This window comes from Cinclus cinclus, chromosome 6, assembly GCF_963662255.1.
Source record: "Cinclus cinclus chromosome 6, bCinCin1.1, whole genome shotgun sequence".
Lineage (NCBI taxonomy): Eukaryota > Metazoa > Chordata > Aves > Passeriformes > Cinclidae > Cinclus > Cinclus cinclus.
Genome location: NC_085051.1, coordinates 61845522 through 61872218, shown reverse-complemented (window position 1 = coordinate 61872218; position 26697 = coordinate 61845522). Strand labels below are relative to the sequence as shown.

Genomic DNA, 26697 nt, shown 5'->3' with positions numbered 1-26697 from the left:
CAGCTCTCAGCCTTGGCCTGGTCTTACTCCATGCCCTAATCCCAGTGGGATAAATCTGGTTGTTCTCATCAGGAACTGAGACCTGCACATTCTTTCTCTGCCTGTGTGAGGTGGGTTTGGTGTGTCACAGCGGGGTCTGTGTGCAGCACCGGAGCGGGCCAGGGCTCCAGGGTGTCCCCAGGGACCATCCCGAGCCACAGGCAAGCTAGGGATGCCAATAAGTGTGTGAGGGAAGAGGTCTCTGCCTCCCTTACCTGGTCAAAAAAGCAAAAAAAATAATAGACAAGGCGAACTAACATTTTAAGTGCTAAACCCTCCATTAAATGTGTGTGAAAGCAATCGGAGTTGCCGTAGGGATCAGTGGGTGGGGGGCAGGGCTGGGCTGGTTGTTCCCTGCCCGGCTGAGAGCCCTGTGGCTGCCCTGTGCGGGGAGGACACCTGGGCTGCCCGGGCTCACCTGTGGCAGGGAGGAGGCTCCGTGGGGCAGCAGAGGGAGCTCAGGGCCGCTGCAGGAACCAGATCTCGTTGTGGCGGTTGGCGGCCGCGGGGTTGGTGTAGCCGGCGATGATGAACGTGTCCTGCAGGCACAGCTCGGGGCTCTCCAGGATGGCTGCCAGCAGGTTGATCTCTCTCATGATGGAATCCTCGTTGGTGATGCCTCGGAAGCTCCTGCAACGGTCGGTTCAGGTCAGCCCCGGCTCCCTGACAGGAGCCAGCTGGGGGTGGCTCTGCTCCCAGGGGACAGCCCGAAGCTGCGCCAGGGGAGGACGTGAGGAAGGACGTTAGGCTGGACGTGAGGAAACAGCTCCTCATGGAAGGAGTGGTTTGGCGTTGCAAAGGGCTGCCCAGGAAGGTGGTGGAGTCACCATCCCTGGAGGGGTGCAAGAAAAGCCTGGATGTGGCACTTGGTGCCGTGGTCTGGGTGACAAGGTTCTGTTGAGTCAGAGGTCAGATTTGATGATCTCAAAGGTCTTTTCCAACCCAGTTCATTCTGTGATTCATTTTAAATCCATTGTTTTTCCAGAGCCCAGAAATGCCTTCTGAATTACTCGGTTGCATTTCACCAATACTGACTGTAATTAATCCCAAACAATTTTTTCTTAAAGTTTTCTGTGCCATGTCAGACACTTTGTTCTTGACTACACAGAATAGTCTGAGGGTGTTTAACCACACGCTTACAGATGCATCATTTTACCAAGTAACTGATGTAAGTGTAGCATAACCTACTGGAAGGGATCCACAGGGATCATGGGGTGCAGTCATGGCCCTGCACAGACTGCTCAACAGTCCAACCCTGGGCATCCCTGGCAGTGCTGTCCAAATGCTCCTGGAGCTCTGGCATTCCCTGGGGAGCCTGGGCAGTGCCCAGCACCCTCTGAGGGAAGAGCCTTTCCCCGTTAGAACTTGGTAACCATTATTTCTTCCCCGTCCCATTCATAAAACAGGCGGTTTTTACAACTCCTGAAAATCAAACTTTACCATCTGGTAACTCTACCATTTGATTTTTAGACTTTGACAAGGTCTAGAAACGGTGACGTGCCCAGATTGAGAGCTGCACGTTTTCCCTGTGTTTGGCAGAGCTGAATGAAAGCATTTCTCACCTGCTGTAGACAATGGTGGCAGGCCACTCCTCGATGATGATGTCAGAGTCGAAGGGGTGTGGGGGCTCGTCCTGCAGCACCTCGGGCAGGTAATAGGCCACTGTCACCGCCTGTGTCATGGCTGACTGCGCCTCGTTGGTGTGCACGATGGTCACGATGGGCACGGTGATCCCCAGGTACAGCCCTGGCACACACGGGGTGGGGTGAGAGCGTGCAGGAGCTCGGGTTACACAGCACGAGGCTTGCACGCTGCTGAGTTGTTGCTGAGTTGTTTAAATGAGCACCACGGGTTTAATGAAGGGGTTTCACTGGGATGGTTTGGACAGTGGGGGTGTGCTCCAAGCTGGAAGTAGCAGTGAGTGCCCAGAGCAGCTGGATCCTTGGAGGTGTCCCGGGCCGGGTTGGGCACTGGGGCTTGGGGCACCCTGGCATAATAGATGGTGTCCCTGCCGTGGCAAGGGGTAGAACAGAAAAATCTTTAAGGTCCCTTCCCACCCAAGCCATCTGTGATTCTGTGATTTCACTGCGCTTTGTAGTTTGTGTGTGTGCGTGCAAATGTTTGTGCATTTGTGTCCAGAACGCATCGCCTCATTTCGTGAGCTCTTCCCTCTTCATGGAGGGCAGGGACTTTTCCTGAAGTCTTTTCTCCCTCCTAAAAAGAGTTGTGGGTACCTTCAAACTGACTTTGTGTCATGGTTTCTATACTTGGGAGCAAAGCTGCAGGCAAAAGGGGCTGCTCTATGAATTTATTGAGGGTTTGCTGTTGTTAAAAATGTTGCAGGTTTTTTTGCGCTGCTGTGTGTCTGCACTGCAGGAGGCAGAGATGACTGACAGAGGGAACTCTGCTTCTGTACAGTTTGATAAAACCCCTGCAGTTCAGGAGCTTAAATTGTGTTTAAACCACATTAAAGTGTTAAAAGAATGGGGAGGACGGGGAAGGCACCTGAGGAAGGAGAAGGTTTTGTGATCAATGTTTGTAGTTTCTTGGAAAGACAGCTAAGGGCTGAGTCAGTTACAGCACAGAGCACTGAGCATGGCACAACTTGCTAGTAACTGAAGGATGAAAAATATGAGAACTGATGTCTGGAAGTGAAAACCAGATTAAATTGGATTGGACATTTTACAGGCAGGCACAGGCTCTCAAGGCCATGGTGGATTTGCCATTATTTGAGTTAAAACTGAATTATCTTTCTGGAAAACATGCTTCAACCACAAATTTGCTGTGTCCATTGGGACAGAGACAATTTAATGTCTTGAACTAAAGGGAAGGAGGCAGAAAGCTCTGGTCCCTTTTGGTATCACACTCTGCCAGGTGATGTGAATGCTGCTGTGGAAATGAATCCCTGAAAATCCTGAAGCAAATGCCAGATTTCTAGCAGAGAGCTTGGAGCAGCCTGGGACAGTGGGAGGTGTCCCTGCCATGGCAGGGGTGGGATGAGGTGGGATTTAAGCTCCTTCCAACCCAACCCAACCCATTCCATGGTTTCTATGATATTTTTTTAATGAAAAAAAAAGTCCCTCTAGAATGTCTATTTAGGAAAGTTGCTCAAAGCATCTCTCTAATTAGGAGTGAGGGCAGAAGTAGAATTTTCTAACGAGTGTAGGGTTGAGTGTCCATTACCTGAGGAGTTCTGCTCACAGATGTACCTCATGAGCTTCATGAATCCAAGGCAGATGCTCTGCTCGTACTGCTTCTCTTTCATCTTGATGCAAGCCCACTTGGCTTTCCCATACTGCCTCTTCTCATAGAGCAGATCTCCCAGCTGCAAACACACAGAGGAGAATTTGGGATTGGAATTTAATCATCTGAAAACATCAACCAAACATATGCAAGTTGAGCACAAGAACTGCATCTTCTTTTCTGCTCATGGTGTCATGACCTTGAAAGAAACATGGATTTTAATCCTCCTGTAAACCAAGGAATACACTGCTGATTTTGGATCAAAACTGACTTCAGCAAAATTCTGGGTAGTTCTACTTTAAAATAAGGATTTGTCATCTTTAGGACTGGCACTATTAAACATTTAGTTGCAATTAACACTGAATAACCTTATTTTTTAGCTGCAGTTGTTACAGTAATACTGTAACATTAGAAAAATGCTTTTAGCATAAACGTAAACGAAAGGAGTCCCAAACTGTTTAGATGAAACACACTCCAGTGATGGTATTTATAAATGTGAATAATTTAAATCTATTTAAAAGAAATGTGGCCAAAACAATTCCTCATAGGTGGTCAGTAAAGGTTTTTGTGGTTTTTGATTTAAGGTTAAACATTTGTTTGCACATTTCCTGAGCTGGAAGCAATTTGCTGTACTTTAATTTCATATTTTTTTATTAGAGGACGAGACGGTTTTATGAACTGCAGCTTTGTTTGATAATGATCCGTGATACAGAAGTACATTTTTGGTTTGAAATTCAGATATTCGTGTCTTTCAAGTACTTGTCTTTGCTAAGGTTTTATCAGCAGACCGTAAAGGAGCAAATGCACTGATTTAAATGAAGAAAATGGGCATTTTATTTCAAATGGCAGAGTAAGAGGAGTTTTTGTTAACGGGCTGTGATTGCTGGCCATTTGCTGCCTTTCCTGATAGTTTTTACCTTGCAGAAGGGAACATGGGCGTGTGCAAAGGATGAGCTGTTCCGAATGCGGGAGCGGCAGGGCAGGGTTACTGCTCTGTGCTCCCGGGGGCTGCGGGAGCTCTCTGGGGAGCCCCTGGGGGCGGCTGGGGAGGGCAGCAGTACCTTCTCCTTGCGCTGGATCAGCGTGAACGGGATGCTCTGCCTCTCCTGGGGGTTGTTATTCCTGGTCAGCTGCTGGATGGGCTCTGCCATGTCTGCAACACAACCACACAGTTCCACGTGAGGCTCCAGGCTGCAGAAACAAGGCTGAGCTGTGCTTCGTCCCCTGGGGTCTTTGTGACTGCTTCTGCTTGCCCTTCTCTAGGGAGGGAGAGAGCTTTGCCTGGGAGAGGTTACCCGGGTAACCTGTGCTGTTAGGAACGGGTGTGTTCCCCTCTCCCATCCCCGAAATTTCCAGCTACCCGAGTATCCTTGGAAAGCTTTTGGCTGTGTCCCATTTCCTGGCCCTGTGCAGGGACATTCCCAGTTCCAGCAGCTCCAGTGCTGTTGGATTCAGGTGTGAAGTGAGTGAGGCTGGCTGCTCTTGTTTGCAGGCTCAAGGAAATAGTGCTGTGGGAATTAATTTCTTAATATCTAAAGGTGTATTTATAGCTGTGGTTGCCCTGACATCAATTCTAGCTGAAGGCCATGAATAAATTCTGCTTAGGAGTTGATCCCTGACAGGCTTGGAAACTGTGCATACAGGGTCAGTCTTAGGAATGGAAAGTCTCTCTTTCACAAGGATTGGTCCCTTGCCTTCCAAAGCTGAAGTGAGGAAGGCATTTGTGTACTTAGAGCATTGGAAACTCCATTTTATGTGCAGTGTTTGACAGTCTGGATGTCAGCTCCTGCCCTGCTGCCCCATGGTGTGTACAGGATATGCAGGAAAAGGAGGAGTTTCAGCTCCCAGAGCCCCTTTGGGGGGTTTGAGGTGCCTCAGGGTCCGAGTGGAAGAAGCAGGACGAAGGGGGAAGAAAGAGAGCATTATCCATGTTGGAGAGGAGAGGAGAATTAAGATGCAGGAGAATTAACTTGGCCGAGGTCACTGAGTAAATCTGTAGCTGAGCTGGGAATCAAACGTCCATCTCCTGGCACCCAGTCCAGGGCTTTAGCCTTAAGACTGTTTGGAATAGTAAAGATCCTTAAACAAAGGGGAGGGAAAAACTAAAGGGGTGAAAGCTATATTGTAGTTAAGTGTAAACGTTTTTTCTTTGCAATGTGTCACTGGGAAAGGTTTGAAATGTAACTAATAACTGACATGTAAATGGGTTTCTTTGGAGGCTGAGGGAAAAATCAAAGTAGATTAGAGTTCAGCACTAAATTATCTGAGAATTAAGAAAGCTTTCAGGACTCTAGAAAAGTTAACTCTATTTTTAGGTTACTTTATCAATTAGTGGGGGAGGGGGGGTTATGTTTTTTTTGCATTCCATATTAATGCAGAGGAGAGGGATTACAACTGATTAAAGTCCTTTGGGGAATTTTATCCTTCGATTTATGAATCTGTGCTTTGTGTTGTCCCGGTCTGGAGAGCTCCTCCTGCCCAGGGACAAGGACAGTTGTATTTTCTCAGGTCAGGGTTTCAGTGATCCACAGGGCTCACCCAGCCCAGCCCCTGTCCCTGCACCCTAAAACTCCTACCCTGGGGTCCCTGGCAGTGCTGCCCAAAGGCTCCTGGAGCTCTGGAATGCCACCGTTCCCTGGGGAGCCGTTCCAGTGCTTATCCCACCCTCTGGGGGAGGGAAGAACCTTCCCTGATCTCCAGCCTGAGCCCCCCTGTCCCAGCTCCAGGACCCGTCCCAGGGAGCAGAGAGGCAGGGACATTCCTCTTTCTGGAAAATCCCTTCCTTTTCCTCCCCTCCTCCTTCAGCCCTGGACAGGACCAGAAGAAAAATTATTCTGTTTTGATTTTTGTGTGACATATGTAACTAAAACAAGGTCACACTGCTTGTGACATACTCCTTAGGCTTTGTATCCCTCCTCACTGAAATTAGGAATTACAATGCCAGGCAGGTAATTCTGCGGGAAGGGCTCTGTTTTTCTGCTGCACGGAGCTCTCTTAAGGAGTGTTAAATAAAACCCTCCGTGCCCTGGGGATCCAGGAGCTGTCAGACTGCAGCATTCCAGGAACAGAGCCTGGCTGCTGGAGTCTCTGCTGACACTCCGGGATGGCACCGGGCATCCAGACATCCCTCCAGGGCAGGACAACAAGGCAAGGCAGGGAGCTCTGCTCAGACCTTCCCCTTCTTTTAGCATGTTAATTGTCATTTTAAAAGCTTTACAGAGTTAAGGTGGTTAAGAGTTAACACTTCAAGGTGCGGCTGGAAAAGGAAGACAGACTCAATTTGCAGTATTGGAATATAGAAAGTTTTTACAGAACAGTAATTTAATGCTGCTCTTTAATTACCAGTGATGTCCAGCGCAGCCTGGGCAAGGTTTGGCTCTCCCCAGCTCGGGGAAGGAGTGACCTGCATGGCAGAGATGCTGCAGATCTCTGCTCCTCTGGGCAGGACAGGGCAGAGTTAAAGTCTGACACCCAGCTGAGCTCGTAGTGACTCCCTGCCGCTTGGTGGGAGTTCTCTGACTCATCAGCCTTTCAGATTCTCCAGTCTTTCTTAAAATTGAAGACAACCCCTTTCTGATGGGCCTGGGAGCTTCGCTGTCAAAATCAAATCAATCATTTACTTGTTTACTCTGTGCCGTTTTTAAACGCAACCCTCTTTCCTTAAAAAACTATATAGGGGCATAGGGGATGTTCTTAGCATGCCTGCGTTTGCAGGTAATCAGTTCAATATTTAATTAGGGCTGAAAAGTCGCACCGATTGTTTTTAGCGCGAATAGATCACCCCAGTGCTGCCGCAGCCGCTTCCCTGCCTTACGGAAAGCTTTGCATCGCCGCGGGTGAAGCTTTAGGCGCTTCAGAGCCAGATTTCCATGGCTCAGGCTGGCCGGGTGTTGAGTGCCGGCTGTTCAGGGCCGTGTCCCGCAGCCCCCGGGGCCGCCCGTCCCTAACCCCGCATCCCCCCAGCCTTACCGCGGGGCACATCCACCTGGTGCCCCCGGCCCACGCTCTGCCAGTAGCTCAGCAGCCGCTCCTGCTCCTCGTCGTCCATGCGCTCGGCCGCCTCCTCCTCCAGGCTGCTGCCGTGGCTGTGGTACGCCGAGTCGGGGCTCTCCTCGGGCAGCGCGTCCAGCTCCTCCAGCGTGATCGCGGCCGGGCCGCCCGGCCCCGAGCCGCCCATGCGGCACCCGCCCGTCTCCATCCCCGCTCCGGCCCCGCCGCCGCTGCCCGCCCGCCTTATCAAGGGAACCGGGACGGGGGGAGCCGCAGGGACCCGCCCAGCGCCGGGCAGGGCACCCCGGGGAGGAGGGAGGAGAGATGGATGTTCGGTTAAAGGATCGAGGCGCGGGGATCAGCTTCTGCCCGCGGGAGCGCAGGGAGGAGGGATGGACGTTCGGTCAAAGGACCGGGCAGGGCCAGGGAAGGATGGATGGAGCTGGGGATGGGCGGGTCAGGGGATGGACAGAGCTGGGGATGGACAGAGCTGGGGATGGATGCCATCTCCTGGTGCTCCGTGCCTTCACCCCATGCAGCAGGAACCAAGCAGTGCAGAATTTACACAAGTTTGTGTTCTGTTTTCCCACTCATCCCCTCTCTCCCAGCTGTTCTCTTGGTGGTGTTTTCCCTGCTGCTCTTTATGTTCTGTTAGTTCTTCTTTATTGTGATGTTATGCTGCTGCTTTCAAACCACACTTTAAAGATAGATCTTTTATTTTATTTAGGGAAGTCTGAAGTCTTTCCAAAATATTAGGAGTGCATAAACTCTGGGGTATTTTGTTACTGAATTCCAGCTTCGGAAGTTTTCCGCTGTGTGATTTTGCACTTGCTGAGACAAGCCTTGGTGTGAATGAGGGAGATGAGCAGCCCTTGTGTGGGGTGGATATGGCAATTAAATCAGGATCTAGATTTAAGTCAGGAGTCTGTGTGGACTCTTATGTTGTCTTTCTTGCCAAATTTAATGTGAAATGGCTGTTGTGGCCCTTTTTGTACAAGCAGGAAAGGGAATCTTGGGGCACTTAGGGGTTTAGAATAATAGGAAAATAGGAGCAATAAGGGAAAAACATCTCCCTGTTGATGCTTCCAGGGCAAGCTGGAGGTTGGGGATGTGACTGTTGTGATGTTGAATCTGCCCCTTCCTTTTCCCCTTTTTCTGGGCAGTCCCTTTCTCCAGGCTCAGCTCGGGCTCCCCAGCCCCAGGGCTGAGCTGGCTGTGAAAACGAGCCCGGAATTGCCTCAGAAGCTGAGATGTGCCAGCCCTGGTTGTGCTCCTGGCAGGGCAGACCCACGTCCTGCTCTTCCTAGGAAATGCTCCTCGGGGAGTTCACAGAGGTGCAGCTGCTGCTGGGAATGTCCTGAGAGGGATTTTTGGGATGCAGGGAGTGAAGCACAGGTCACTGAGGGGGATTTGGGCTCAGGAATTCACTGGGGAGGCAAATCCTGTTGCTTGTTTAAGTGTCTGGGTGGGTGCTGATCTGATTTCACAGGCAGCTGCTCCACAGCAGCACCGCAGGGAATTTTCTGGCAATGACCACGTTTCTATGTCAGACCCAGCTGAAATCTCAGGGGAGGCACAGTGGGAACCCATCCCTGCCCCAGGTAAATCCCACCTCACACGCTCCAGTGCTGGAGAAAAGGAATTTTCCACTGAATTTTGGCAGCTGAGTTATCAGTTCCAAGGGAGGGCATCCTGGCTTTTAGAGATTTCTTCCAGGACCTGGCATTCATATCTGAAGCAACGCGGGGAAGTTCTTTTTCTGCCCATCCTGCATAAATAATTTATGGAAAACAGTCCCAACTCTTTTGCCTATGCATTTGTTATTACAGTTAATAGTTGCTTAAATGAAGTTATTTCAAAGTATTAAACATCTTTGCTGGAGATGAGAGAAAAGACAAAGAAAAACTGATGAGCAGAAAAGGAGTTTAGAATCACAGCTGAATTTCTCTATATATGTGAAATGTCACAGAGTATTGACCATGAGAAAGGGGCTGGAAGGAGTTTAAAATCCTGCTTTAAAAATCCATCTGTACAAATTCCTCTGTGTGTATTTAATTTGTCTTTGATTCCTGCTGAGCTTGATAATTACTGCATGTGATAGAGTACTGGAGATGTGATGGGCTGTGTCTGGATAGATAACAGAGGAACTCCTTGTTACTGCAGGTGAAAAAAGCTGATTTTTTTGTTGCATTTGTTGGGTATTTTTCCCCCGAATTTGCTAATTTTGTGTATGGTTGCTGGCTGACAGCCACTTTTGGGAAAACACAGTTTTTGGTAGTGCTTTGTTCTCAGTGCTTTCCTGGCAGGTTCTGTCTCTGAATACAACAAAAAAACTGATATTTAGCCTTAAAAAATTCCAGATCCAGACCATCCTTAGTGGGATGCTCCTTTCTGTCTGACAGTCACTTACTGAGTGGTGGGTTGATGTAGAAAAGCCACTCTTTCTTAACATTTCTCAATAAAAAGTTAAATTGTTCTTGGTGAAATTAGTTGCAAAGGAAAAACTGGAGGTCTTGTTTTATAACCTCTAGGAAAAGAAAAATGCTGTAACAGGAAAAAACTCAGCTGTTAGAAGAAGACAAAATATTGGATTTTTTGGATGGATCCCAGCTTCCAGGGAAGAGCAGTGGATTTTTCAGTGTGTCTCGTGTCCCTGGGAGACTGGGAAGAGTGTGAATGAGTTAATATTAACTTATAACAACACTTTGGTGCCAAGATCATTACTGGGCTGATCAATATTGGGTTTGGAGGGTGACAAGATCAGCTGAAATCCATCTTACCCTGCTGTGTGCTTCTGCTTTCCTTCCTTTACTGGCCAGGTGAGAAAATGTCAGGAGGAAACTTGAACAAAATGCACTTTTCTGCCTGGTTCAGAGTTTGTTTGTCACAACTCTGAAGTTTTGCAAGAGAATTACTAAAACTCAGTGCCAGTCAAGAGCTCCAGAGCCTCCCCCAGCTGGGACTTGCTCCTGGAATTGCTTTTGGGAATATTGGCTGCTGCATGGGCACCCAAGGTATCACACGTGGGGAGCCCAAAGCTTCCTGGTTTCAGTGCTGTGAGAAACAAGGCTCACTCTTGAACATTTTTAAAAGTTTAATATGGAATAGAAGGGACAATATCCAGTGCTGGGGTATCTGGAAAACTGCCAAAAGTACACTTTTAAAAGCACACTTAGCTTAAAACAGTTTTCTTACATACCTTTTCATTACACTGGTTACCTGCATATTTATGATTATACATATTCAAACATTCCTGCTAGTTTGCATGTTCTGGGAGTTCTTTTGTTTGGTTTTAACCTTTGATTTGTCTTTATGCCATCCTGTTGATTACATCAATGTATTTTATTTCTTCTCGAGGCTCTGTTCGGTTTGTTTGACATTTCTTGAGAACTGGAGATTAAGTGGTAATTTTTTTCTCTTGGTGTCCTGGTTCTTTTCAATGTTATCATTCAGATAGGATATTCTACAAGTACATTAAATCACTATTATCTATTTCACAGCAATTAGACTTATTCTTCCCACTGTCAATTAGTTATAAAAGCATTAAGTGCTTCTGTAACAGTTAATGCACAGCACGTAGTCTTTATTTCAATATTTTGCAAGACCCTAAACTATAATATATTCATCACACTAAAATGCATAAACTGCACAGGGCCAGGGTATTGGCCTCAAAATGGACAAATTATATTATATTAAAAGCAGTTAAAAATTATTACGAATGTTACTATATCAAAATAATTCATAAATATCAATATGTAATAGCAAAAAAATTGTATAGTTATTTACAACCGTGCTGAAACAAAGCAGGGAATGCTCTGGATCATCCTGTGACCTGGGCAGAGTCTCCTCCCTGCTCTGCCTTGCTTGGCTCTGTTCCTGGGCAATGGGAGGATCTGGAGTGGTGCAGTGTCCCTGAGGCCACAGCACAGCTCTGGATTTCTCCTGGAGCTCTTGGTTATTCCCTGCTCCTGGTTTGGGGGGTGCCCTTGGGATGGACCAGTGGGTTGGGGTGTGGTGGTGCCTCACTGGCACTGCCTGGGCTCCTTTCCTGCACACCAGCTCAGCCCCAGCACACTGGGAAGGGATCCCTGGAGCAGCCTGGGACAGTGGGAGGTGGGGGTGGAATAATGGGATGGGATGGGGAATGGGGATGGGGATGGGGATGGAATGGGGATTGGGATGGGATGGGGATTGGAATGGGATGGGATGGGGATGGGGATGGGATGATGGGATGGGCTGGAATAATGGGATGGGGATGGGGATGGGGATGGGGATGGGGATGGAATGGGGATTGGGATGGGATGATGGGATGGGCTGGAATAATGGGATGGGGATGGGATGTAAGGTCCTTTCCAACCCAAACCAGCCTGGGATTCTCTGAGGAGCACTGCCAGTGCTGGAGCCAGGGGGTTTGGGAGGGCAGGGGAAGGGTGCAGGAAGGTGCAGCTCTCTGTAAAACCCAGGCAGGGCTGGCAGGGGAGGCTGGGAGCACTTGGGCAGCTCCTGTGGAGGGGATGCACCTTTGGAATCCCTGTTTGTGGAGCCCCTGTCTGCTTTCTGCCACCCCTCCTTCTCCACTGGGAAAGAAAAGCCACTCTAGCAGTTATTTCTGGGTGTTTTTCTTCGGTAAAGAACCCCTGCAAATCTGCACTAAAATAATTAGGTCAGGGCGTTAGTTTAGAGCCTTTGTTTTTTATTGTGCCAACAGAAAAGAGATTAGGAGCAGTTTTTAGTGAGGTGTAGCTGGCACAGGAGCAGCTCTTTGCCCTGTACACAAGTCCTCAGCTCCTGTCAGAGCTCCAAGAACAGGTTCTAAGCTCATCATGGGCTCCAAGAACTCATTGTGGTTTGCTGTGGGAGATACCTGGGAACAGAGGAAGCCTTTGTGCTCTGGGCAGGTTCAGTGCAGGATGGGATAACTCTGCCAGCTGCCTTTTATCTGCTGGCTGTAAATCTGTCAGCTCTGAACTCCAGTTACTGAGCTGGAGAAAGCCACCAGCCCTCCTGAGCGATTAATTGGAATTAATTCTACGGCTGTGTTTGGGTAACACGACACTGGAGTGTTTTGGAAAGGCTGAGGGGACTTTTCCAGAAGTATTATCTTTTTAATTAAAAATGGAGGTATGGAGGCAAGATAAATGTAATCAGTGAGCAGTGCCTGCTGCTGAGGCTCTCCTAAGTAGGTTGTGTTTACTGTTCCCTGGTAGTTCTGAAGCTCCAGGTGACTGGATCCTGCTGTCTTTCATAACAGCACCAGGTTTGTTTTGCAGAAGGTGATTAAATCAGGCAGGGGTGTACGTTGAGCAAACGGGGACAATATCATTTTCTTATATGTTAGAAACTAGGTCAAGGGATGCAATAGAAAAGTACTGCTAATGGAAATTGCTTTTTAGAAAAAAAGAAAAAAGGCTCTGCAACAAGTATAAGAAATCATAAACCAGTGCTGAAACATCAGATTTAGTGGCCATTGCTTTTTAATGAAAACATTAATTTCTTTTCAAGATGAACATTTTTGCAAAGCCTGACTCCATTTCCACTACTTGAAACATAGTTTAAGCTTCATCTTCAGCATTTCAAGTGTGCTCATGTCCAACTGTTTGGGGTTTGATGGGAGGGTAATGAGCTATTCCAGTGGTATCCATTCAAATAAAAAACAATGAGTTCTTCCTTCATGGTCAGCATTTTGGTTTATTTGGCAAACACCTGTTCCTGTAAGCACAGAGATCTGTGTCTGTCCTTTTAAAGAGACTCATCAGGTACTGCCAGAACAGTAACAAACTCTGTGATCAAACACCAAGTTTTGAATTTTAAACCCTTAAAACTAAACTGCTTTTTAAATTTTGTTCTCACTAATCTAAGAAGTGAATTCCTTGTGCATTCAGCCTTCCCAATGGCTTGGTGAACGGTTTGGCTGTATTTTAAGTAAACAACATTTTGATTTCTTCTTTCCCCCACCCTATCCTCCAGAAATTCCTGGCACTACTGTAGCCTCCAGTTGGTGTCTGCCTGCTGCTGGTGTTAGAGGTGTTAATGGTTTATTTGGCTTAATTAACCCATGAGCCTTAATTGGAACGAGTGCCTGGGGACGGAGTGTCCTGCCTTGCTGGGAGCTGAGGCTGTGACCCAGCTCCCCTGGGGATAAAGGAGACCTGGGCAGGGCCTGGGGAGCCCTTGGAGCCCTTTGGGTGTCCCATGCACAGCTGGGCTGACCCCAGGGGACAGGGAGGGGCTGCCCCGGGCCTGGCTCCCATCCCATGGCCCAGGGCAAGGTCATGGAATGGTTTGGGCTGGGAGAGACCCTAAATCCCACCCAGTGCCATGGCAGGGACACCTCCCACTGTCCCAGGTGCTCCAAGCCCAATGTCCAGCCTGGCCTTGGGCACTGCCAGGGATCCAGGGGCAGCCACAGCTGCTCTGGGAATTCCAGCCCAGCCCCTCCCCCCCACCCTCCCAGGGGAGGGGAGCAGCCCAAAATGCCCCAAAGCTCTCAGAATTCTGGCTCCATGTCTGTGATTTCCCTTTATCTGCTGTAAGCTGCTTATCCTGCTGGCTGCAGTGTGCTGTCTGGAGTGACCTGTGGGCATGGATGGGCAGGGTGGAAATTCCCCACTTCACCTGGGGCTCTCACAATTTCCTTTCACCCTTCCAAATTTCTCCTCGCATTTTTTGATTCTTTGGGGGATTCATGCTGCTGTCTTTGATGATGGCAATGTTTCCTACTCCGTTCCTTAGGATTTTGGTTTCGATTTAGATTAGGTATTGGAAAGGAATTCCTGGCTGGGCTGGAATTGCCAGAGCAGCTGTGGCTGCCCCTGGATCCCTGGCAGTGCCCAAGGCCAGGTTGGACATTGGGGTTGGAGCACCTGGGACAGTGGGAGGTGTCCCTGCCATGGATGGGGTGGCACTGGGTGGGATTTGAGGTCTTTTTGAACCCAAACCATTTCATTCTGTGATTGTGCTTACATTTTAGTGCCACACAAGTTCTGCACACAGACTAAGAAGAGAATAGAACCTATAAATAAGTGATATTATAAACTAAATTGTAAGCTGAACCATGGGAATAATGAAAGCAAGCAGACAGAAGTTAAACTGAGCTGCCCCTGCACTGCCAAGCAGGAGCAGCAGGTGCTTGTTAAGGTATTTGTGTATCCTAACAGGACCTGGGAACCCAGCACAGGAGAGTGCCTGGAGTCCCAAAAGGAATGTTCTTCCTCAGGGATCAACACAGGTTGAGTTCCACTCGTGGCTTTCTTTACCTGTCAGGACCTTTTCTCCCTACCAGCTCCTGGCCTGCTGGGATCAGTCCTGGAAGCCTGACCTAGGCCTGGCTTTCTTGGTTTAGTTGGATGCTTTTCAGTGGGCTGAAGGGACAGTAAAGGGATTAAGCATTTGTTACACTATAGCCCTGTTAGGGCAGGGCAGCTGTGCTGCTGCTGGAGTGCCTGGGAAATTTGGGAAACGCGGTGTGCATGGAAGTAGCCATGGAAAACTCTCTGTCAGCTTTGGAGAAGCCTGTTCTTGTACCCTGGGATGGCTTTGGGGCCTTTGGCCAAGGGGGCCAATGGGTTGTAAACAGTGTTTGTAGGACAAATCTGATTACTGCAATTATGGCAGTGTTAGTGCTCAGGCCAAACTTAAGTCTGTGGAAAAATCCTGACCACCTAAGGCTGGAGGAACAAAGAGGAAAAATAGGATTAAGATGCATTAGTGCAGGTTATTGTCCTTGCTGCACCGAGGTGGAAAGCAGGTACATGTGATGGTTGAAAACAAGCTGTGTTTTGGGGTGAGTTCTGAAGGAATTGGGACACGCTGCTGTGCCTGTGCCTGTTCCTCTCTGCTCGTGTGCTCCAGCTCCTTCCCTTCCACACACAGACTCTGGGCATGCTTCACCCAGTTTAGTCTTCCCAGAGGTGACTCCAAGTGTTCCTGGGATCAGAATGCCACTGGAGTGTGAGCAGTGAGGGGGAGCTGCAGCCCCTGTCCTGTGCCTGGGTGTCCATCCCACTCCTCTCCTTCTCTGCTGGGCCAGCCCTAGTTCCATCCCAGGTCCCAGTAGGAGTTTCCCCTCCTTTCCTGGATGGATCCAGAGTTATCCTGGGGCAGGAGGGTGTGAGAAGGGAACCCCAAGGATCATGGAGTCCAACTCCTGACCCTGCACAGGGCACCCCAACAATCCTACCCTGTGCCTGAGAGCCTTGTCCAAGTGCTCTGGCAGGAATTTGAGGAATTATCCTAAAAACATCCCGATGATGGAGAACCTTCCACTGGGGCAGAGCACCAGGTGCAGTAACAAAGCACTCAGCATTCAGCACAGCTCACTTTGGAAAATCCTGTGTCTCAAATAAAACCAGTGATCTGCTCATGTTCTGTTGTGTAGGATCTATGAAACTAAAATAATTTCAAAGGGCTCAACCCCTCCCCTCACCTGTGCTGGGTTTTGGTTGCAGGTGCTGGAAGCGTTTGCTGGGCGCCTGATTAAGGTGGGAGTTTTATCCAGGAGGGATATTCCCAACCTGACCAAGTACCAGATCATCCTGGCAAGGGATCAGTACAGGAAGAACCCCTCTGCACAACATGCAGTAAGTTCTTTATTAATTTCATGCTATTAAAGTGGTGAATAAATAGGAATAATCCATAGTTACATTATTTCCGGAGACATTTTAAGTAGGTTTCTGTTTTTAGCCATGGAATAAAATATCACAGAGTCACAGCACAGTTTAGGATGGAAAGGATCTCTTTAAGATCATTTATGAAATCTATAAAATATTCCTAATTGTTCTACATTTCTGGATGCCAGTATAGAAGAGTTAAGGAAAAGAACTCCATTTAAATGAACTTGCTTTGAGAACTTACATTATAATCACTGACAGCCAAGTGATTTTTCCCATCAAAGGTATATTCCTGCTCCTGTTTTTTGTTAAATCCTCATGGAATGGTCAAATTTTATAAACTTAAAGAAAATTGCCTAAAGAAAGTCTGTGTGCCTCAAAAAGAGCAATGGGAAATCTCCTTCGCTGCAAGCAAGGCAACTTTCCTGACTGAATTCTGTAGCCTGGGTGGATGTGTCAGAAATCCCTGGTTCTCCCAAATGCTGATGATTCAGCTGTCAGAGTCTGGGGGTTGATGAGCTAATTTGGGGAGATAAGAGGTATTTTGGAGGGTGTTTTGGAGGTGGAAGAGGATTGACTTCCCCGAGCATCGTGCAGTCTGTCCCCTGAGAGCTGTGATGGCCAAACTGCTCCCTGGGCATCACTCTGGGCTTTGCTCTGCTCCTCGGGTGTCACTCTGGTTTTGGGCAGGAACTGTAGTGAGATTCCTGCTCCTCAGCTGCTTCCTAATTCAGTCTGAGCCTGCTTTTCTCCCCCAGGGAATCCATCAAGGCATCATTGAAGGAGACTTTGCCCTTTGTATCAGTCTGTACCACGGGTACGAGCTGCTGCTGCAGATGGGAATCCGCTCCTTGTTCATCTACCTGGGGGGAATCATGGATGGATCCAAAGGTGAAATGTCCCCAGGAGCATCCTTCCTGTCAGCTCCACTCTTCTCCTTTCATTTTCCTGGCTGTGTGGCTGGTTTGGCACAGAACACCTTAAAGAATGAGGGGCTGCAGATGGATTTGGTGTTTGTTCCCCTTGTGCTGGAGTGTGTTTGGGAGAGCCAGTGGAATCCTGAGCTGTTCCAACTCTCTCCCAAGGCTTGTCCCGCACCAGGAGTGAGCTGGGGCGCAGTGAGGACTTCATGAAACTCTACCTGCAGCTCCAGGACATGTTCTCAGACACTGCTGTGACTCCTGACAATGGAAGTGTTTGCAAGAGCACAACAGGTCAGCATTCCCCTCTTAGGGACAGAATATTCACAATTAGAAGTTGTGCTGCACTGGCTGCTCTCTTTGTTCCAGATGGAATTCCCAATATTCTGTCTGCCCCTCCCTCTCTCTCTTCCCTCGGTGGTTTTAGCTGCTTTCAATCAAGTTTTCTATGTTTGAAGTTTTTAATTTGCTCTAAAATGAAGGTTAAAATACAGTTATTTCACTGTAAGTATTTTCCAGTGTGACTCTAACAAAAGTAAGCACTTTCTCAAAAACTGAGTTTAATAAGTGTTCTTCTTTGAGCAGTTTATTGTTTTGTTTAGAACCAATATCAGGATTTGGGTCTGACTCAAATAATTACAGTGGGAGGGAACGTAGTTCACTGAACCTTCCTGCCTGTTGCAGGTTTATTTACATTTTCATTACTTGATGTCCTTTCCAGCGTTGGGAAAGAAAAAGGGATTTGTCTACAGCCACCCAAAATTAAAGAAATTGGAGGAAATCATAGTAGAACACTTCAAATCCTGGAAACAGAGATGTCCTGGTGAGTACCAGCAACTGGGAAGAAAACCTGGGAGTGGAAACAAGGAATATCCTCCTGACTGAATTCCTCCTTTGTGCTGCTTTATTGCTTTGATTCCTTTGTGCATCTTCCCCTCTAGAAGAAGTTCACCATAAGATTTCTGTAAGATAAAACTACCTATAAATTCTCAGTCTGATATAAACTGCTCTAACAGCTGAGTAAAACAGGGATAGGGAACTCATTTCTGGGGCTGCCCGTTTCCAGCTGGTCCTGTCCCAGTTTTGCTGCCAGTCCCTCCTGCAGAGTTCCATGAACACATTTGAGGGCCTTAAGGATAAAAGTTCTGATATCCAGCCTGAGGGTAAGAATTAACAACTCTGAGGCATCAGTTTGAAGTTCAAACCCTTCAGTTACATTCCCCTGTCTCTCACTCTTTTTCACCTTCATCAAGATATCATCCAGGTCTCTTTGGTTTTGGGATGTTTCAGCTTCCTGGATGCAGCCTTTGGAATGATTGCATGAGTAATGACAACATTTGTTTTGCATCTTGTTCACTTTTTATCTTGCCTGTATGGATCTTTGTTCTCTGTGAAGTTTGATCATTCCCGACCTGCCCTTCCCTCCTTTTGTTTTCGTTTTTGTTTTTTTTTTTTTTTCCTCTCTCTTGGATGCAGTTTTCTCAGCAAACCTTTGACATGACTGATGCTTTCTAGTGGGCAACTTTGTTTCCCAGTTCTGGGTTTGTAACTTTAGGATAAGTCCCAATGCATTTAATGCAATTCATTTCCTTTTTTCTGAATGGGAAGCCAGTCAGAATTCTTTCTGTCCTCCCAACCTCCCTTCCTCTTTTGGCCTCCACTTTAAAATCCCGACATTTGAGATGGAAAGGGGGGGAATTCATGCCCAAAGTCATCAGCCATACCTGGAACAGCACCAGCCCTTTCTGTTCCATTCATATCCCAGAGCAGCTGTGGCTGCCCCTGGATCCCTGGCAGTGCCCAAGGCCAGGTTGGACATTGGGGTTGGAGCACCTGGGACAGTGGGAGGTGTCCCTGCCATGGCAGGGCTGGCACTGGGTGGGATTTGAGGTCCCTTCCCACCCAAACCAGTTTGGGATTCTGGGATTATGGTTCTGCTGTCGTGAGGATCCTAAACTGGAGAAACAGAGACAAGGGCATTGTGAACTTGATTCCAAAACACTTCCTATCCAATCCCAGCTGTTCAAAGTGACTTTAGTAACAGTGCCTCACATGAAGACATTCTCATTCTCACATTCTCCACAATCAGAGCCTGCTTTGATCCAAAGAGGGACTTTTCAAGTAGGTGGATCTTGGAACATTTTCTACCCATTTTCTCTTCCCATTAAGTGACACGAGAGCTGCGAACGCATAACTTGTCCTTTTTACCAATAATTCTATTAAAACCTGACACTTTCAAATGCAGCAGGTGAAGCCAAGAGTGAAAGCTCAGCTGGGGACACGAGGGTGATGATCTTCTCCTCGTTCCGGGACAGCGTGCAGGAAATTGCAGAGATGCTGGCACGGCTCAGCCCGGCCGTGCGTGCCATGACCTTCGTGGGACACTCCTCAGGGAAGGGCAGCAAAGGCTTCACCCAGAAGGAGCAGCTGGAGGTCAGTGTGATAACTGAGAAAAGATTGGTGTTAATCACAGAAGTTTTGGGGTTTGTATAAGCCACAGTACTTAGATAAGACATGGAACTAGATAAAGGCAAATACACGATTAAAACCATTCTGTTTCACTCCCCCTGTTATGAATATTGTGTTTTCTCAGTAAATTGCATTTGATACCAGTTTGTAAAACGAGGTTTTCCCACAGCCTGGAAGATTTTGCACAATCAGATTTCCTGCCTTTGTGTAATCTGTTACAACCTATCTGCTAAGAGCAGACTCCCCACTTCTGCTGTCCTTTACCTACCAAAACCAGATGGATACCTGACAAACTCTCCAGAGATTTCACACAGCGGTCCCACGGATGGTTTTTTAACCACCACTGCTTACCTGGCAGAATTATGACAACAACAACAACAACAATTCCTGATTTCTACAAGGAAAACCATCCTGTAAAAAGGAGCTGCAAACCAAGGTTGGATGGAGCATGGAGTGGGCAGTGACCCCTCACGTTCCCCAGCGCTGCTTGCTCCATCTATATCAAATAAAACAATCCCAATTTTGCTAAATATTGAGACTTTTTGTTTCTCATTTATAATATGAGCAAAGAGGGGGCTTGGACTAGGAGTTAGTGATGAAGAGCATTAATTGTGTCAATGACTCCAGGACTGTGTGGCAGTGGCTGAGCTTTAAGTGTTGTTGGTAAATCCCTGTGGAGTCCAGTGGTTTGCCGAGTATCCAAAATTATACTCACTTAACAAAATAGATCAATAATTCATATATTTGCATTATGTTAACATCTGCTAGATTTAGATGTCAGACATCTGGGAATAAGTGCTGTGGGAAATTTTCTTCTAGGTAGGAAAGATAAGATCTAGTAAAACAGATAAAATTCTGATCAAGCAAAGCTAAAAAACAACCAAAAAAACCCAACAAACCCCCCGAAATACTTAATTGCTAAGTTGGGAGGATCAGTTTTACAGAAATACCATGGTTGGAGACAGAATAAGGTGAGCTTTGTAAGAGCCAAAGGAGGGACGTGGGACCCCAGACTGGCTCTTGGAATGCTGTTTGTTGTAGCCACATCCTGCAGCAGCTCACGGGTGCTGGCTGACAAGAGCCCAGCCCGCAGCCTGTCGCCCTCAGCTGTGGCTCCTCTGAAGCCACTGCACTTCTGTTACAGTGCATTGCAGACTTCTCTTTGCTGAACGTTCTAACACATGGCAAGCAGGCAATACTTTTCCTGTTGCCCGCAGCCTGCCATAACTACTAACATCACCATATTCGTGTTACTATTTTCCAATCACAAAAGGTTAGCGTGCTACAGTTTAAGCTAGAAGTTGTTTTTCAGTTTTCTTGCGGTGGAAAATTCTGAGACGTTTTTTCTACTTGCAACATTGGCTTTGCTTGCCTGTGAAAATCTTCTTGCATCTTCTGTTTGAGGTGGATTTATCCTTTGCTCTGAGGTATAAAAACCCCTTCCAACTCACTCACCCTCTGCTTTTCAGTTATCCAGTAGGACTGGCTCAGCAATTTCTTTATCCAAATTTGCTTTCATTTCTATTCCTTCTTTAGATTCTACATTCTCTGCTAGACGTACACATCTGTGGGACCTTCCTGTCAATTTCCTATCCATCCCAACAGTGCTTTTCCCCCTTTACTTTAAAGAGTTGAAACGCTGATGTTGTTCACACCGAGCTGTGCTGTTTCATCACAAGGTACCGGCAGGGACGTTTAAAAAGCTACAAAATCTCTCCGTTTGAGGATGCAAATGAATTTTCCTGGCCGGGCTGCTGACTCCCATCCCCTCTGTTCCCTGCAGGTGGTGAGGAGGTTCCGGGAGGGTGGGTACAACACTCTGGTGTCCACGTGCGTGGGCGAGGAGGGGCTGGACATCGGCGAGGTGGATCTGATCGTGTGCCTGGACGCCCAGCGCAGCCCCGTGCGCCTGGTGCAGCGCATGGGCCGCACCGGCCGCCGGCGCCGCGGCCGCATCGTCCTCATCCTCACCCAGGGCCGGGAGGAGAGGGTGAGTGGGGAATCCGGGCATCGCCCAGGGCTGGTCTGACCCCTCAGGGGTCATCTCAGCTCTCCTGTCGCTGCACGCATCTCCCAGCGGTTCCACCCTGGGTGGCTCTGCTGTCCGAACGCTCCGGGGCTGTGCCCACGGGTAGTGCCAGCACCCTCTGGGGGAAGGACGTTGCTCTGATTTCCAGCCTAAACCTTCCCTGGCCCAGCTCCGGCCCTTCCCTGGGTTCTGTCCCTGTTCCAGGCAGCAGAGATTGGAGCTGTCCCTTAGGACAAAGCTGCAGCCGGTGGTGAGTCTGTGCTCAGGCTCCTCATTCACTGTTACAGGAAACTCCAGCACTGATCCCTGGAATGGTTGGGTTGGATGGGACCTGAAAGATCCTCCAGTGCCACCCCTGCCATGGCAGGGACACCTCCCACTGTCCCAGGTGCTCCAAGCCCAATGTCCAACCTGGCCTTGGGCACCGCCAGGGATCCAGGGGCAGCCACAGCTGCTCTGGCAATTCCAGCCCAGCCAGGAATTCCCAATTCCCAACATCCCATCCAGCCCTGCCCTCTGTCCATGTGAAGCCATTCCCTGTGTCCTGTCCCTCCATCCCTTGTCCCCAGTCCCTCCCCAGCTCTCCTGGAGCCCCTTTAGGCTCTGAGGAATCCCAGGACCCTTCTCTCCTCCAGGTGACCATTCCCAGCTCTCCCAGCCTGCCATGTCACCTAACTGAAACTTAGAGATTCCAGAGGTTTTCCAAGGGTGCAGAGGAGGGTGTGGGGCAGGGCCTGGAGCTGGGAGGGGACACTGGGAGTGCTGCTGGTGACACTGGCCCCTCAGACTGGTTCTTACTGGGCTGGTGACGGCGCTGGGTCTCAGAGCTGGCTTTGGTGGCTGCGCTCTTGCGTGTGAGGATGAGGAGATCAGCTTAGGTGCAAATCCACTTTGGCTGGGTTCCTGCAGCCCAGCACTCAGGCACAGCACAATTAATCATCTCTGAGTACAGACTGTCCCTCGGGACATCCATGTGCCACTGGAAATGGGCTGGGAGCTGGGGGAATCCCAGCACAGCTGGGTCAGCTGCATCCCACAGCCCTGCAGGGCCCAGGCTCCTCCTTGGAATGGGACAGGGCAGGATTTGGGCAAGATTTGGGCAGGACAGGCTGGGCACTCCCTGCTGCCATCACTGCTGAAAGGGGGTGCAAACCAATAAATCCAACATCTGTGTAAATCAGCTGTAAGGCCAAAATTTCAGACTCTTGGTATTATTTAATTTTTCCAGTCAATGCTGTAGTTCTGGTTGGGATTTGTAGGTGACAGGGAATTAATTCTGAATGAGACTGCAAAGAATGCTCCCTGAGAGGAAAAAAGATTTGCCTTTGAAGAGATGAGAGTTAAAAAATAATAAACCTGAGTAGAGCTTGTAAACAGATATTTTCTCATGCTGCTGACTTAGGTTGGTTGCTCTTGAAAGCTCTGCTTGGTAATGGGATATAAAATAGTCCCTTAAATTCCTTGGAGCTTCACATAAGTAGTTGGATTACTGTGTTGTCCAGATTTTCTCAGATATCTTTGAAGCAGAACCTCCCCTCAGGTAGAACAGTCACTGTATATATATATTTCTTTTTTCTTATTTTGAGGTCAGGAGATAAGTTTAATTGCAAACCAATTTGTTTGCAAACCATTGTCTTGGGTGGCTTGTTTGGTTTTTCTTGAGAGCGTTTTTTGGGGTTGTTGTTTGGTTTTAAAGCTTAGCAGAACTGGAAAGAGACTCAATGTGGAGGTTCTTCCCCATCACTTACTTTGCAGCTAAATAATTAATGTCCATGTATTAATCTATGGGAATTTGCTTGGATGTTTTTTTTTAACCTTTATATTAGTTTTGGGATTTTTTTGTTTTTCTGCTTTGTTTAGTTTTTGGAGTTGTTTTTATTCAAAGCACTTCAAGTCAATCACAAAACTGCTGAAGATGTTGTGTTAGGAGAAGGGGGTCAGTGCAGGGTGTGCAGAAAATTCCTTTTTATTCTGTGCCTCCCACATGTCCCAGGCCCCTGGAGCTGCTGGGATGGAGCTGGGGATGTTCCTTGGAGCTGGGGATGTCCCCTGGAGCTGCTGGGATGGAGCTGGGGATGTTCCCTGGAGCTGGGGATGTTCCTGGAGCTGCTGGGATGGAGCTGGGGACGTCCCTGGAGCTGGGGATGTTCCTGGAGCTGCTGGGATGGAGCTGGGGACGTCCCTGGAGCTGGGGATGTTCCTGGAGCTGCTGGGATGGAGCTGGGGATGTCCCCTGGAGATGCTGGGATGGAGCTGGGGATGTTCCTGGAGCTGGGGATGTCCCTGGAGCTGGGGATGTTCCTGGAGCTGCTGGGATGGAGCTGGGGACGTCCCTGGAGCTGGGGATGTTCCTGGAGATGCTGGGATGGAGCTGGGGATGTTCCTGGAGCTGGGGATGTCCCTGGAGCTGGGGATGTTCCTGGAGCTGCTGGGATGGAGCTGGGGATGTCCCTGGAGCTGGGGATGTTCCTGGAGCTGCTGGGATGGAGCTGGGGATGTCCCTGGAGCTGGGGATGTTCCTGGAGCTGGGGATGTCCCTGGAGCTGCTGGGATGGAGCTGGGGATGTCTCCTGGAGCTGCTCAGCCCAGGGAAGCACAGGGGAGGGAAGAGCCACCAAAGTCACAGCTCTGTGACGCTGTTAATTTGGTAACACCTAATTTTTTGCCATAAAAACACTGGGGTTTGTTCTAGGATGAAGAAGTTATTTCTTGGAATGCCTGAGGGGTTTATCAGAGCTGGCCATGGGCCTCTTCCAGTTTTATTCAAGGAGCAGCTTTGCTCTCTGGTATCATCTGTGCCAGGGGCCAGCTGCCCCTGTGACACTCAGAGCACTCTGGGTCTCACAGGGCTTGGGGAGGAGCACAGCACAAAACCTCCTTGGGGCACAGCAGTTCCAGGGGGACTCGGGATTCTTTCCTCACTTTCCCCAGTGGTTTCTCCATTGCACAATAAAATGGAGTGTAATTAAAAGGACTCAGAGAATTCATGACATCAACAAATCATCTTAGGCCTTTTTTATTCTTTTGCTTGAGCTCCTTTCCCTGTTTCTGATGTAATCTAATTTACATCATCCCTGTATCAGTGGCGGATTGTAACTTCCCCCCAGGCAAGGGCTGTGCTCCTTTCTCACTCTCCGGTGCTGTGCCTGCTTCTGGTCCATTAAAAAATCCCAGCCCAAGCAACACCTTGCTGAGGGAACAGAAAATAATGAGAAACCCCACAGACACCGAGGTGTTCTTTTTATTTGGAACAAATGCTGTGAAAAAACAATCCATCAGCAGATGATTTATCTATTCACCTTCTCTTCCAGATGTACAACCAAAGCCAGTGTAACAAAAGGAACATCAACAAAGCCATTTCGGGGAACAAAACCCTTCGTTTCTACCAGCACAGCCCACGGATGGTTCCAGAAGGCATCAATCCCAAAGTGCACAAGATGTTTATCACTGCTGAAAAACAGGATCCAAGCACCTCAAGGATGCTTTCCAAAGAGAGGAGAGGCAGTTCCCTGCAGCACAAATCTGCTCTCTTTGCCTGTGTCACTGGTAAGAGGATTATGGTGTTTGCAGCACTTGCAGCCCTCTCTCCTGAGGGCTTGGGGCTCTGCAGGGTCACTCTGTCAGCTCAGGGCTTTTCCTGGGCATCCTCACTGCTCTGCCCTCACATGCCCAGGTCCTGAGTCAGGCCCTTGGTCATCTTCCTTCATGGAGTCACTCAGGGAAGGTCAGAAACTCCAGCTGCAGACTGAGGAGGCAGATGTTCATCACAGAGTCCCAAAAATCCCACAATCCCAGGTTGGACTGGGTTGGAGGGATTTGAAAGTTCCCATGGGTGGGGACACCTTCCCCTGTCCCAGGCTGCTCCAAGCCCTGTCCAGCCTGGCCTTGGACACTCCCAGGGATGGGGCAGCCACAGCTGCTCTGGACAAAGTGGCTTTGTAAATGACAATAAAACAGAAATGCTTGAAAAGCGAAGGATTTTGTTGTGAGGAAAGGGAGAAATCAGCAAATCAAGAGTAGGATATTTATGAGTTGTGCCAAGTATCTTAGAGGAAAATTAAGAAAATTCTCTTGGAGGTTTTTTAGCTGGTGCAGTTCAATGGCATGGGAATGGGCAGGAAACTGAACACAATCCTAAGATAGGATTTGATAAATCTACTTTTTATAAATACCTGGGAATTTATAAATAAATTTATACTTTTTATGAATAGCTGCTACTTTTTATAAATACCTGGGAATTTTCATGTTCTATCTCCTTGTTGGTGCTTCCTGTAAAGACCAACAGCAACTTCTTGAAAGAAGAAACTCAAAATCTTGGGAAACTTCCTATTTCTGATTAAACAGACAGAGCTGCTGGGAAACAATCAGAGCACAACATGGAATGAAAATAATCATTTTGGAGCATTTGTTGGTCTGTCCTAGAAAAGAGAAGCGAGCAGGGAGGGCATAAAGAAAACGATAATGCTGAGAGTGTTCCTGCTGTGAGAGCAGCACTGAGGGGCTGGAATTACCCAGAGCCTTTTGTGTGAGCCACGTGTGTGAGCAGAAACCCAGGGCTGAGGGCTCTGGGTCCTCAGAGGTGGCCAGGGCAGAGTCCCCAAAGGTGGCCAGGGCAGAGTCCCCAGGGTGGCCAGGGCAGAGTCCCCAAAGGTGGCCAGGGCAGAGTCCCCAGGGTGGCCAGGGCAGAGTCCCCAAAGGTGGCCAGGGCAGAGTCCCCAAAGGTGGCCAGGGCAGAGTCCCCAGGGTGGCCAGGGCAGAGTCCCCAAAGGTGGCCAGGGCAGAGTCCCCAGGGTGGCCAGGGCAGAGTCCCCAAAGGTGGCCAGGGCAGAGTCCCCAGGGTGGCCAGGGCAGAGTCCCCAAAGGTGGCCAGGGCAGAGTCCCCAGGGTGGCCAGGGCAGAGTCCCCAAAGGTGGCCAGGGCAGAGTCCCCAAAGGTGGCCAGGGCAGAGTCCCCAGGGTGGCCAGGGCAGAGTCCCCAAAGGTGGCCAGGGCAGAGTCCCCAGGGTGGCCAGGGCAGAGTCCCCAAAGGTGGCCAGGGCAGAGTCCCCAGGGTGGCCAGGGCAGAGTCCCCAAAGGTGGCCAGGGCAGAGTCCCCAGGGTGGCCAGGGCAGAGTCCCCAAAGGTGGCCAGGGCAGAGTCCCCAGGGTGGCCAGGGCAGAGTCCCCAGGGTGGCCAGGGCAGAGTCCCCAGGGTGGCCAGGGCCTGGTGCCCCTCCTGCCAGCCAGGGCTGGCCTGTGCAGGTCACTGAGCACCAGCCCTCTGTGGAATCCAGGGTGAACCAGGGGCTGCTCCTGAATTTAGTGACACTCAGAATAAAGCTCCAAGAGAGGACAAAGAAAGGAGTTGACTTTTTCACATTTTCTCTTCATTTTAGTGCCCGTTTCCACAATTAAAAAGGG

General features: G+C 48.9%; 2 protein-coding genes across 2 annotated transcripts in view; one reads left to right on the top strand and one right to left on the bottom strand.

Annotated features, from left to right (window-relative positions):
• FANCM (FA complementation group M) overlaps positions 1 to 26697 on the top strand; it is a 55718-nt gene that overhangs the window by 6856 nt on the left and 22165 nt on the right. The window contains exons 5-11 of the mRNA XM_062495104.1: positions 15720 to 15851; positions 16640 to 16772; positions 16967 to 17095; positions 17523 to 17624; positions 19047 to 19234; positions 21054 to 21260; positions 24611 to 24845. Coding sequence (XP_062351088.1) covers positions 15720 to 15851; positions 16640 to 16772; positions 16967 to 17095; positions 17523 to 17624; positions 19047 to 19234; positions 21054 to 21260; positions 24611 to 24845 — 1126 coding nt within the window. The remainder of the gene's footprint in view (positions 1 to 15719; positions 15852 to 16639; positions 16773 to 16966; positions 17096 to 17522; positions 17625 to 19046; positions 19235 to 21053; positions 21261 to 24610; positions 24846 to 26697) is intronic.
• Positions 498 to 7480, bottom strand: LOC134045750 (heme-binding protein 2-like). Its single transcript, XM_062495712.1, has 5 exons — positions 7252 to 7480; positions 4344 to 4435; positions 3223 to 3364; positions 1602 to 1785; positions 498 to 669 (listed from the first exon to the last, which is right to left on the bottom strand). The coding sequence occupies exons 1-5, from the start codon at positions 7478 to 7480 to the stop codon at positions 498 to 500; spliced, it is 819 nt and encodes a 272-aa protein (XP_062351696.1).

Coding starts and splice junctions, on each gene's coding strand:
- LOC134045750 (XM_062495712.1), bottom strand. CDS start 7,480: ATGGAGACGGGCGGGTGCCGCATGGGCGGCTCGGGGCCGGGCGGCCCG. Junction 4,436..7,251: donor CCAGGTGGATGTGCCCCGCG/GTAAGGCTGGGG, acceptor GTTGTGTTGCAG/ACATGGCAGAGCCCATCCAG. Junction 3,365..4,343: donor TGATCCAGCGCAAGGAGAAG/GTACTGCTGCCC, acceptor GTGTGTTTGCAG/CTGGGAGATCTGCTCTATGA.